We start from the raw sequence: 13131 nt of genomic DNA, 5'->3' as shown, positions 1-13131 counted from the left end.
GCAACCTTTTGACACTGTATAAAGTGGCCTGGCTTAGTGCCAGAGAGCACATTTTCATTTTATCAGAGTTCTATCAAAATATAAAAGATTTCAGTTACTTTCAGTTAGTTTTTTGCCCCTATAAACTTAAATACCTGTTAATTATTCTTTATTACTAAAGGTTTAAGTCAGGCCGTTTGTCTAAAGCTGTTGACATTTTTGACCAACCATTTTACATCGTTTCACACTTTTAGACAAGAGGGTTGAAATGTTTTGCTAATTTGAAAACTCTTGTAGAAGAGAATCACAGAAGTGAAAAATTGCTAATGGAAGCCTCGAATATTTGAGATTCCACCCAACTAATCTAAGAATAAAACTGAAGATAAAACCTGTTTAAAGCGGCCCCACATGACCCAGAGCAACATCTTTGGTATGGCTGCACTAAATTAAGAAATACTAAGCATCCCGTCAGTAAGTAAACATCCACTGCTGCTCAGAAAAGTGACCACTTTTATGTGAAAGTGAATTAAATCACTTCACACTTAGACATATTAATTTCATATTCATTCTTGTGAATTCTTTCTTTTTCTTTTTCTCTTTTTTTATGTTCAAAAAACCATAAACTGCAGACATAGACTCCACAAACACTTAGTGAGCCGAGAAAAAGATGGTTATCGCTGCCTGGACCTAGTCAATTACATTTGAGGTTAGATAAAGATCACGCCGGATACTCGCCCCCACCTATTCCCTCCAGTATCTCCAAGGGAGATCTACATTAAAGCTGCTAAGATAAGATCTCCCAAGACCTGCTTAATTTAATTCCCATTGTGCATCATACTGGCCTCCCAAAAAGAGCAGCTGGTGGCAGCAGGGGTCAACAATTGCATAGAAATAAATCAACAAATGGTTTATGGACAAAATTATCTGTGATTTCTTATTTAAAGCAGCTTAATTTTTCTTTCCTACTTGAGTGATCACCGTTTTGTCCTTGTCTTTTCATTGTTTTATAAAACAACAATGACGTTTGTGTTTAAAATATGCTCGTACAACCAAACATTGACAATCACTGGATTTATATTGCTTTATGGTTCTTATTTTATCTATCTTGAATTCTAGTTATTAGCTCCTGTTCCTGGTTTCGCTCGGTTTATTTTTGTGTGTGTGTGTGCTATATTGGCCTTCTCTAATGCTTTCACAAATCATTTTTAGATTAATTATTAGTTTTCTATTGGTCAAACCTCTCAAGACAGCACACTGTGTGGCACTTTCTGAACACGTTTACTGGTGTGCATGTCGGGCTGAAGTCTCGCAGACAGGCAGATCGTAATCTCCGGTGACTGAAGCCTGAAGTTTGTCCTTCCCTCAGCTACGAAGGGCAGCTTCGCATCTGAGAGGAGACCGGAATCGATTTTCTGGAATCGAAACCTTAGCAACCAAAACATTTAATCACATTAAAGATATCAGTGCATTAATGGCATGGTTATGTATAGAGAGGAAAATATCCTTATGAATTACATAAATTTTGCTCTTTAAAACCTTTTCCTCCAAGCTATCTTGATGAGCAGTTCTCAATGTCAGTATTAGTAAATACTTTCTAGTTTTCTTTAGCTGCTTTAGTCAGCATTTCAGTTTAAATTCTGCTTGCTTTGCAGGCAAGCCCGACCCTGACCGCCTCATGTGGAGTCCAGGGCACATCTCAGGGGAAACAGACACGCCTGGGTACCCTAATGTCCAATTTCCAATTTTCGCAACAGTTTTTTTTTGTTTGTTTCTTTGTGTTCTTGCCTGCATTGCTCCGAGGGGGAAGATGAAACAAAGGTATCGCTGCCTTATGATGAACTACAGTGAGAGATCAGGGTGAAATGGCAGCAGGTTGGAGGAAACACTGTGAGGTGTAACAGAGGAGAGGCCACGGGGAGATGAATCACCTGATGGGGAACAAAATATATGTTTGGGGATGACGAATTACATTTAGTTATTTAGTAAAGCATGCTGATCCATGCTGAGCCTTTCAAAATCAATTAACATTGTTCTGGTACTGCTTAATTGAGAGGAACTAAGTTGGTTATTTACTCCTGCCCCTTTGAGTCACTTCCTTAAAGGTTATACAAATGTCATAATCACTATACATGCAACAAATTTGTAAGATGTAAATTCTTGTACAATTACTGAATTACTGTTGCAATATTGTTGAAAAGATTAGGTTAAACTATTCTGATAATTGGTATAAAGTCATATTAGGTCCTTCTATATGACTGGAAAACAACCGAGAGTAATCGGGCCATTGTAAAAATTGAATTGAACACATTTAGATCATTTTACAAATGTGATAGTTTAAATGCCCTCAATTTACATACGGTATTTTTGTCTATTCATTGTATTTGAATTAAATTGAGCCCATACTCAAGTAGTTTCGTGAAGACTAAAGGGATTGTTATGCTTCCTTGTATGTGTATCTTAAAGAGAGTTTGCGTGGGATTTGTTCTCTGAGGAACCTATGTGATAACCACAGAGACCACAGAAAAGGGGAGCCATTATTGGTGAATCAGCCATGACCCTTTAATTCTGCTTGTTGGATCTCCGACTTTACACCATATTGTATTCTAACTTTAATTTTGGACGCAGTCATATAAATTAGTTTGCTGCCCATTTAAAGTAAACATTCAGGACCCGTCAACACCTTATTACAGATGGAAATGAAAAGATTTACTTTCATTTGGGCTGCCCATTTATGCTAGAATGCCTAAAAAATTGGGATACCAAAACAATACAAAAAGAGGGGAGTCTTTCAAAAATGCCACCACATCTATTGCGTAAACAAAGCAGAGCATTTTAAGTCATTTCAGGCATGTGCACTGCAGGTGCAGGCAACTGAGCTTGCGAGAGTAGTCCCAGACCATACAAGTGTAGAAGAACTTTGACAGAAGAGGACTGACAATCCACATTCTCCACAAGTTTTTATTTTATTTTTAATCTATAGCTGCTCACTATTATAACCGCTGCTGGTTTGAAAATGTTTACTGTTGTGATCACGTGCTTCTTTATATCCACAGGCATATCTTGTTCATTACCGGCAACTAACATGTGTAATACACTTTGTGCTTTACAAATAAAAAGTGTAAATGGGCCTCAGTGGTTTGCTGCACTTCTTCATCTCCTTTCAAATGTTGTAAGAGGCCAGACATAGAAAAGGTCAGAGGTCAGTGGATTTGGAAAATGTACAACAACTATGAAAGTGAAAGTCGGCCTTGGTGTGTAGTTTAAAACTATCAAGTTATGTGCAGAAGCAAAGGTAATTGTACTAAGTATGTGTTGCAAATATACATAAAGGCATCAAGCATTTAGTGTTAAAAGCAACATCATGAACAACACAAACCACAGAAACATTTTATCATTAGAGGAACTCGACAGCATCTTAATTACTTAGCCTCAATAGAAAATATGAGTGCCAAACATTGGGAATGTCAGCAGAGTGGTGATGAGAACTCTGCACATTCAACAACACTTCCCTCTTTCCACCAGTGAGCAACATGTTTCAAGCATCTTATATTGCTTTAAAAACCAAGCTGTAGGGAGAGCAGAAGAGCGTTACCTTCAGCCTCTGGTTGGGGTCGTCCAGGAAAAGGTGGTCAGAGGTGAAGGTCCAGGCAGTAAACCGCAGCACAGAACAAAAAAGTGGAACACATTGGAGTGGTTCACAAAAAAAACATGATGGGTAGTAGAGGGAGGGGAAGAAAGAGTCACAATAAAAAAAAAGATGTAGAAGGGGAAAGAGATGATAGCAACAGGGGACAATGTTGAAATGGATCAAAAGGAAGGATTTGGGAAGAAATGAAGGGCAATGGTACCAAGAAGAGGTAAGAGGGTTTTTTGAGGGAAAAGAGTCAATACCTCTAAAAAAAGCTGAACTAAAATAAAAAGCATTGAACCATACCTTGGTCGTTTAACGTCAGGTGCGCCAGACCTTGAAAGGGAAAAAACAGAAAAAAGGAACAGAAAGAGGAAGAAAAAAGAAGGTCATAAAAGGCACGGGAAGAAAAAAAAGCATTGTCACAACGTTGGACTGCAGTTTGTGACAGACATCCTGGGGCAGGACGGATGTCAGAGTTCAAATAAAAGGTAGAGAAAGAAAAGTAAACGAGATAGAGAGCGAGAGAACACGTAGTAACACAAAACACTTCTTGAGTGAGGTGTGTGGGGGGGTGTGGGAGGTTTAGAAAAAAAAGCATTTTCATTTGGTGCAACTGCCCAGAGGCTTTTGCTCTCACAAATGCTTTTTTTTCCCTTCTGAAGTACTTATGGAACACACAGAACTGTTTGGCAGACGGCTTGACCTGCTTTTTGTCTTGTGCATGACTTAAACCATATTGAAATTATTGGAGCCAGCGCACAGAGAGTCAAACACAAAACTGTTGCGCCAAGCCAAAATTACCTCAACGCCGACATTTTGCATAGTGCCGAAATATGAACAATAAATCATACAGCAACAAGTTCACTGCTGAGCAAAACAACTTTGCAATCCATGACAACTCAATCAGGGAAACTACTATATGTTGAGGCCGACCAACCCATCAGGCTTCTTCCTGTTAAAATGATTTTTTTTCCCTAGCCACTGTTGCTTGTTTGTGGGCCAGATTCGGTTTCTCTAAAGCACCAAGAGATGATCTTGATTGTAACAGACAAGTCCGACATGTTATGAACCAGTGAATGCAACTCTTATTATTTTTACTAGTTCAAACTTCCTCCAAACCTTTGATTACATATATTGCCGCATATTTTTGCCATGTTCAAGCTGTAACAGAGCTTTCATGAGTTCTACAAAAGGCTAACACATGCTAAAGCTGCCTTTGGTACTGACCACAAAAGACCTCTTTGATTTATAGATGGAATGGTCCAAATATATCTAATAACCCCTGCAAAAGGGGGCAACTGTTTTATATTTATATCAAAGCCACATGCTTTTGTTAGTCATTTTTCACATACACAAGATGAGTATTAATTTTAATTCTACAAAAATGCGAACAATCTTTTAGCTTATTGACAGGAGAAAAAACGCAAATAAAATGACATCAAGAAATGAGGCAACTGATGCAAGCAACATCAAATAAGGAAGAACATCTGACAATTTTACTAATGGGAAAACATCCAGATGAGGAGGCAGACAGACACATGGAAGCCTCACAGGAGAACGACACCAAAGGTGAAATGAACAAAGTAATCGCTGTAGAGACAGAACATGACTCACACGAAATGATGACATAGTGACACATGAGAAACCAAAACAGCATTCGAATGAGTTCCCAACACACTTAAACCAAGACAGATAACCAAACTGGATCCTGACAATTAATGCTGCACAGAGCCAATGACCTTAAAAATTATGTATGCCTTCTTATCTATTTATTTATCTCACAAAGCTTTTTCAAATGTTTCTCCATTATTGCCTTTGGTGAAGCACAGCGACCTTTCCACATAGCCACTGTGAGAGGACCTCAGAAACTATAGGTGGCCCGTGCGCTTTCTGAAATATGTGACATTACACATTTCATAATTAAATCCATTCCTGTAATAGCTTTTGAGACAAGGTCTTAATTCACATACTGTTTTGGGTCACAACAAAAATGACTGATGGTAATTTGACATTTGACTGCAGTTTAAAAGGCTTCTGTGGTCTACATGATGCGTGGCATGCTAAAAAATGTGCTTTACTAAAAAATGATGACTGTCTTAGTTTGACTAAAACTAAGCTGTGAAGGTGCATGTAAACATGATAGTTCAAATGAAACTGACGTATCTAGGTAATGGAAATAAATTTCGAGCTACAGCATCGACCTGTATAAGCCCAGTCAGACCTGAATGGGACCCGACACTCTGTATATTGCTCTCAAGTGTTTCATATTTAGTAATCAGTTAAAAAAAATTAACAGACCCGTGCTGGCTTCAATTTGGTACATAATTACCCATCACTGTGATGCCATTTAAAGTGCAATGGCTTAGTGTCTGAAAGTGGAATTTCATCTTATTGGTGAGTGCTGTCACAGCTGCGGGCAACCCCGCCCGCGAGTCCTAGTCCGCCCCGCGCACCTGTGGCGAATCAGCACCAAAACGAGCCCCCTTTTTAGTTCCCTGCATTACGCTGCCTCCCCGCCAGATTGTCTTCTGTTGTGCTCATGACTCTCCAGCGTTTTCCTGCTTGCCGGTCTGCCTGGTCTCGACCCTGCCCGCCTCCCGGTGAATCCTGTCTGCCTTCTGTTCCTGTTAATAAAGCTGTGTTCAACCAAACTCTGGTGTCGCTCTTGGGTTCTCGTCTGGTCCCTGACAGAGTGCATTAAGTAATGCTCAAGCCAACTCAAAATTTAATGAGTTGGAATTATGGAACAAGTGTGTGGTTCGAGATACAGCTAAGACGATGAAAAACAAGAAATGGCAACTTGTTTGCAAAAAAAAAAAAAAAGCTCCCTCAATATTAAGCATTGTTGGGATCTATGGTGATCAACTGAATGGTCCAACACTAACCAGCTGAAAGACAGCAAATGGCTGCCTATTGTATCTGGTCAGTGTTCAGTATATGTACTGGGACAAAGACAACAGTCTAATTAGACACTTTAGTTGTGCAAGTATCCATACAGGGAACGAAACTGGTAAAAAATGAAACCTCAGCCTAACAGAATGACACATCTGAACTGCTAAAACATGATGGATAAGTAAAAATGTGAAGACACTGGAAGCTAAAATAAGTAGTGCGGACATGCTGTTCCTTTTGTCCTCTAACTTAATAACATTTGAATCAAGAGCAGAGGAAATGTACAGGCAGAGAGTTTATTTATCTCTAGGCAGTTTGCATCCTGCTGCCCCTTTGCAGGAAGTCAAATCATTTCTACTCTGCTCCCTCTGTTTTTGTTCCCTTGTTCATAATCCATTAAGAAGATAAGGGAAAGGCTCCTGCAAAGAAACAGAATGGCGCTGTCACTGCATACAAAATCATTCAAATACCCCCTACCTGGCTTCATCTGGCTGAGGCAGACAGAAGAAAGACTAACTATTTGTGTAAAAGGAGGACAAGAAAAACTGCAGAGCACACAGCGATAAAAAAGGGAAGAAAAATGTCAAATGGCGTTCATTGCGAGCCTTTCCTAGCAGATGTGTGGACAGCTGTGCAGCCCGGACGAGTCGCTATGAGTCCAAGGGACAGTGTTGAGAAATTAGATGGTTATTATTTGATCAGAAATACAACGTTCTCCCCGCATTTTGTCAAATATGTAAAAAGAATTAAACAAAATAGCCAAATATTTACAGCCCTGTTTTTGTCTTGGCAGGAGTGATGAAGCTGTGACAGCCTGGTTTAGAGAATTAAGAGTCGCGAAGACTAAAAATTCAAATGACTGATTTACAGAAAACATCCCAAAGCAGGAGATAAAAAGAAGCGCTTAGGTGGAAAAGCATAACACCCATTTTGACTGCAAACATGGCTATAAAACTAACCACCACACCCTAGAGCGGCATTGTTTGCCACATGCTATACATGTGAGACGAATCCCAGCTCCATCTTCCTGACTAGTGAGTGTTTGATCACATCCGTGCTTTTTTTTTTTCTCGGCGGGTACAGATGGGGGGATAACGGAACCGGCAACAGCTGAAGAAGGAGCTCTGATTGGATTGAGTGGCAGATGGAGAAGGGTCATTGTTCTGCCATTAGAAGACATGCTTATGCCCATGTCTGGGCCATTTCTTTCCTTCTCTGTTTCTCCCATTTCTCCGTCTTTTCATCACTACTCATTCAGCTTGAATTCATCCAGTTGTGGCTTCCTCCTGCTCCTTTTCTTCCTCCCTGTCTAATCAACACAAACCAGTGTTATTCAGCAAATGTCAGCTTTTGATTCAAACGAGACTTGTGAGCTCAAAGTATTAATGTCACAAGACCTGAACATGCTTGTCAAAGGCTTCATAAACACATTTGTTTGCCGTGTATTGAAGTAAATGTCTCATTTTTATGCAGAAGCCTTTTATATAAGGCATCACCATGTGCTTTCTAGAAAATTCTACATTTTTATGTAATCAAAATAGATTTAGCCTACTTTGTAAACTTTACATTATGGTAAAAATTAAAAAAAATGTATTTTTCCAATATTTTAAGACCACTTTCAAAGCAGCATTCTTCTGGCTAAAATCCATAAAAATCATCACAAACTATCATTTCACTAATCATTTCACATGCACCAAAATGCAAAGAGAAGCATGTCTCAGGATGCCTGCTGCATTATCTCTTTCCAACCTCTTGTCTCACTTCCACTGCCCTACTCATCAACTGGAAACATCCACAAGATGCAATAAAAGATCATTCCTGCTCCCGCTGTGATGCTAGGATAGTACATTGAATTGTATTTGCCCCACAGAAACCTTTACAGTATTTGGCCAAAATAAGGGATTTGCTTCCTCAAAAAAAAGACGATATGTATTTTCCTACTCCTGAGTGTAAAAATTATAATAAATCAAGGATTAAGTGCCCTAAGATCGACCCTGTGTAACTTTATGTTTGATAAAACACCCTGGGGTGGTAATCAGGTGACAGTCATGTGAATGGTACAGGAAATGACTGCAAAATTATATTATCACTTGTATACAAAAGTGATGTGAGGAGCTAATGTCAAAGATTTTTTGGTGCATGAACATGCACAAAACATCTTAAATGGACTGATTTCTAAAAACCAAATCTTTGAAAATGTTAGAGGGCAAAGTGTTTAAATCTGTTACAGGCTTTTCTGTTATTTTTCTTATATATTTAAAAGTTTAGCTTAATTTTCATTTCCTCATTTTAAAAGCTTTAGAGTATTTCTTTGTATTTTTTTCACCAAGGGTTTGAGGGTAATATATTTACAATCCTTTGACTTTGACTAAAACTATAAAGCAGGAACAATAATGGTTTATGCCCAAGCTATTGTTTCTAAACTGACAAACTACATAAAGCTGCTCAATATCCAAAACTTGGGATATTTCTTCAAAGCAGTAGCTTTCACTAGGTCTAATATCGACTGACACTGGCAAGAAGTGCAGATTCAAAACAGCCAGGCCTTAAAAGAATTAAGAAATAATTTTTAAAAAACAAGGGTTGAGCTTAAATGATGTCCCAAAATTGTTCTGATTGAATGAATTACATCTTAGTGGGGTAATGTATAATGCATGTCTTTCTAGATCTGGAAACTCTAACAGTATTTAATTCCTTTAAATAATTCATGGTGATCATCTACCCCATGGCACACAAAGGAGAAGATAGTGGGAGCAGCGGGCAGTCTTAAAAAGTGTTATTCAAAGCTTCCATCTTTTAACGCTTGATATTATAAACGTAGATCTTGTCGTCCTTCAAAGGGAATACTGAACATCAGGCTAAATTAATCAAATCTACTTCACTGGATTCGCTATTGAAAACCGACTGTCGGGGTTTAGAGTCTACAGCCCACAGAATTTAAATGAAAACTATAAAACACACATTGAGATAACAATAGATTGAAAGAAGGCATATTTGGTTAGAAGCTAATTTACATACTTGCTATTCACAACTGCCTTTGGGGTGAGGGGGGTGTGCACTTTGGAACAGTCCCCAGCTTATTGCAGGACTAACATGTAGAATCAGACAACTAAGGTCAATTTAGAGTTGCTAATATTCCTATTACCCAAAGGAAGCTAAAAAAAATGTGTATGGCATGCTAACAAGGAAAAACCCAATATAAAGACAGCTTAGATAGTATCTTTCAAGGCATGGATGGGGGTCGAGCCCATGATCTTTGGTTTACGAGACCAATGCCTTACCACTTGGTGAGGTGAAATACCATTTAATTTACGGTTTCACACAAGCTGGGTACATTCGCTGGGTCACCACACCAATGGAACGCCACAGAAATAGAAGCACCTGAAGAGTTGTTCAGGTACCGTTGGAACCAATCTAACCAAATCCCAGTTGCCTTTGGGGCAAGAGGAGGGTGTACACCGTGGAAGATTTCCCAGCTCATTCCAGTTCCAACATATAAAAACAGAGATCAATTTTGAGTCATTGCGATCAACCAAGTGCATGTAAGCAAGCTGAAGAAAGGAGAGCATGCTAATGAGGAAAACCCTAATATTAAGTATATACCGTATTTTGGTGACTATAAGGCACACTTAAAAGTCTTACATTTTCTCTTGGATGGGGTGCCTTATAATGCAGTGCGCCATATGTGTGCACCCAGTTCCAAAATCTCTAAATGCTTGTCGGCTTTTCAGCTTGCCGGCTTTCGCAAAAGCCATTTCAGATTCATTTTGTTTATTTTGGATACAGAAGATGAGGACTTTGATGGGTTTGTGGATGAGGTCTGATCAAAAAATAACATGAGTACATTGATAAATACACGCTAGCATGCATGTTTTAAGCTAGCAGTATGCCCGCACCCTATAATCCGGTCTGCATTATGTATTTGTTAAGTACAGAAATAGCACTCGTAACTGAGACTGCGCCTCTTAACGCAGTGCGCCTTATGGTCGCAAAAATATGGTAAAATATGAAGACAACTTGTGAAGCTGCTTAGAAGCTGCAGATGGAGTTGAACACATCATTTTTTGCTTACGAGATCAATTATAAGCTTTTATACTGTAGTTTACTCATGGTAAGACCATGACACTAATGTGTTAACACTTTAAATTAATTTAAGATGAAGGTTTTTGACCAGTGTTAGCTTTACTTATAAAAGCCAACACAAGAACCACTGATACCTAGTCACATTCAGTTTCAACATGAAGTACAAAATGCTACATTGCTACATTCATATCGTGCAATGGTATCGTTCTCTCACAAGATGGCCAAGTTATGTAGTAAAAGTATCTAATTTAAAATATTGATAAAACTTTAATTGGATTTACTCTCTGTGAATGACTTTTCCATGTTTGTTGGCCTGTTCGCAGGGGTGCACATGTAAATCAAGGCAAGGCAGGAAGTAAGGTGTTACAGGCACATGTAGAACAAACAGAAAAGGTATTTGCTGAACACAGATAAAGCCGAACCTCTGAATAACAGGTGATTTATTCCACAGAGATAGTGTCTGCAGTGGCAGTGATTGTGGTGCCTCGTCAGCTGTTGAAGGTGATCGTAAAGTTGCTGATGGTAGCTGTTTTGTGGTAAATTCTCCATAATGAAGGTAATGAAGTGATGGAAATTCTACTCCCAAAATGATAATCTCCAAAACTGATTAGGTTCATCCTTGAGTCTGAGTCCTTGACCTGCTTGACCTAAATTATTTCTGTTCATTTATAAACCAGAGTGGAATTTTGCTGCCAACCTGGGGTTAGTTATTGGTTCATTTGTTGACGTAAAATAACCGTGGAGGGTTTGTGACACTAACACTTCGCTATGCAGGAACTGGGTGAATTAATGTAATAGATGAAAATGTGCTAGTAGCTTTGATGTCTAGGAGACTAGTAAATGTAAGACATGCTCCTGACATAATCAATAAAGTTAACAAATGGCACCAAGAGTCAAAATGGGACCATTTACATAACCATAAAAATCCAATATTTTCTGCAGTTATCAGATTATTAAGGCCACCATGTAAACAGAATAATGTCATATACTTTATCAGATGCCAATTAAATTACCATGGGAATTTGAGACAGCACAAGTAGATTTCTTATACAATACTTGAGATGTATTTATGCATGTTTACTTGTTACTCAGATTTACTTTGCTCTTCTACATCTATGCATGCGGAAAAAGGTAGTAAATGTAAGAAGCATAATCACGAAATAAGAAATGAAAAAAGGAAAGTCAATGAAGCATTACTTTTACTGTTGCGATTCACCTCCTTGTGTGTATGTACTCTAAAAGAAATCCGATAAATGAATCAACATGTAAAGCAAGTTTTTTTTCCCTGATTATGCCATAGAAAATGCCCTATTATTACAATTGATTAACCTTATGACTACAAGTTAGGGTTCAATGGTCATGTTAACAGGGCTATTGTTTTTTGTGGCTGGGAATACTTGGGCAACTTTAGAAATGAGTTCAGAAAGATGGGTTTTTGCCAGTCGCACCAAATTCATCTCAGGATAACCGATAAATTCTTTCTCTGACATCCGATTCCCTTCCATTTATGAGGTCAAAAAAATAATCATCAGTCCCCCCTGAGTTCTGGTGTCCTCTCTCCATCTGTCCTCACTCCCTCTCCTCATAATCTTCCTCTGCCAGCTCTGCAGATGTGTCCTACAATGGTTTCCTGGCATATTCTCCTGCCTTCCACAGTCAATTTCATGGAATGAATGCCTCTGATTGCTTGAGACTCTACTCATTTGGGGAACTGAAAGTGGGAGTGGTCGACATCATTTTTTCGTCGGGTTGGAGGGTAGCTTGAAATGTCAGATGGTAGTATAATGAATAAGAGCAAAGTTTGATGGGGGAAGTGTCATAGAGACAGTCAGCACCATAAAAGCAAAACATAAAGTCCTAAATCGGACACTTAATAAGGTAGCACTTTTTGCTATCCGATTAAATTATAATCAGTCAGCAAGTACTGACTAATTCAATCAAAACAGACATTAGCTTCTGTGCATTAGCCTATTCCAGCAATGGTTTATGTCATGCTGAAATAGTAACTCCTATTGTTTAGCTCTGATTAGTAACTCCTACCTTCACTTAACAGATGACAGGGCGAGACTTGAGAGCCAAATTACTTAAAGATGCAAAATTGTACCCCCTTTGCCCCTACTGGTAGATTTTTTTTTTAAATTTGTGCATTAGTGATCACCTTGTCTTGAAATATCACTTCCTAAGTTTACATGACACTCCAATAAATGAATTGGTGTCTCACTCTGACGGTCACCGGACAACTCAAGTGCATGTAAACGCGGTAGCGGTGCTGTCGTACCCGATGAAGACAAGGAAATAATACGATTGTAAATTGATATGCTTCGGCATGCATACGCTTAATCAGAGTTACACGAGACAACATCGAGACATCGGGAGATGCGCCACAATCCCCAGGCTGGTGTTTGACCCCCCCAAAAAAACATTCAAGAAAGTGGTGTTGGTTTTCTAGTCTGCCTCTTGTAATCAGCATGTCAATGAAGGACAATGTGGTTCTTATCTGCACAATAAGTAAAGCATATATTACATAGAAGGTGAACCAACCTGTG

The 13131-nt window shown here is 38.8% G+C and overlaps 1 protein-coding gene across 8 annotated transcripts in view; it reads right to left on the bottom strand.

Moving 5' to 3' along the window:
• The window catches only part of nrxn2b (neurexin 2b), a 460093-nt gene that overhangs the window by 351029 nt on the left and 95933 nt on the right, over positions 1–13131 (bottom strand). For 6 of the 8 annotated variants that reach the window (XM_057026456.1, XM_057026464.1, XM_057026463.1 and 3 more), the window contains exon 4: positions 3914–3943. The exons of the other annotated variants lie outside the window; for them this stretch is intronic. In XM_057026456.1, coding sequence (XP_056882436.1) covers positions 3914–3943 — 30 coding nt within the window. The remainder of the gene's footprint in view (positions 1–3913; positions 3944–13131) is intronic. 8 annotated transcript variants of the gene reach the window in all.

Source organism: Takifugu flavidus, chromosome 3 (assembly GCF_003711565.1).
Source record: "Takifugu flavidus isolate HTHZ2018 chromosome 3, ASM371156v2, whole genome shotgun sequence".
Classification (NCBI taxonomy): domain Eukaryota; kingdom Metazoa; phylum Chordata; class Actinopteri; order Tetraodontiformes; family Tetraodontidae; genus Takifugu; species Takifugu flavidus.
Note: the sequence above shows the minus strand (reverse complement) of the source record. Positions and strands in the feature narration are given on the sequence as shown.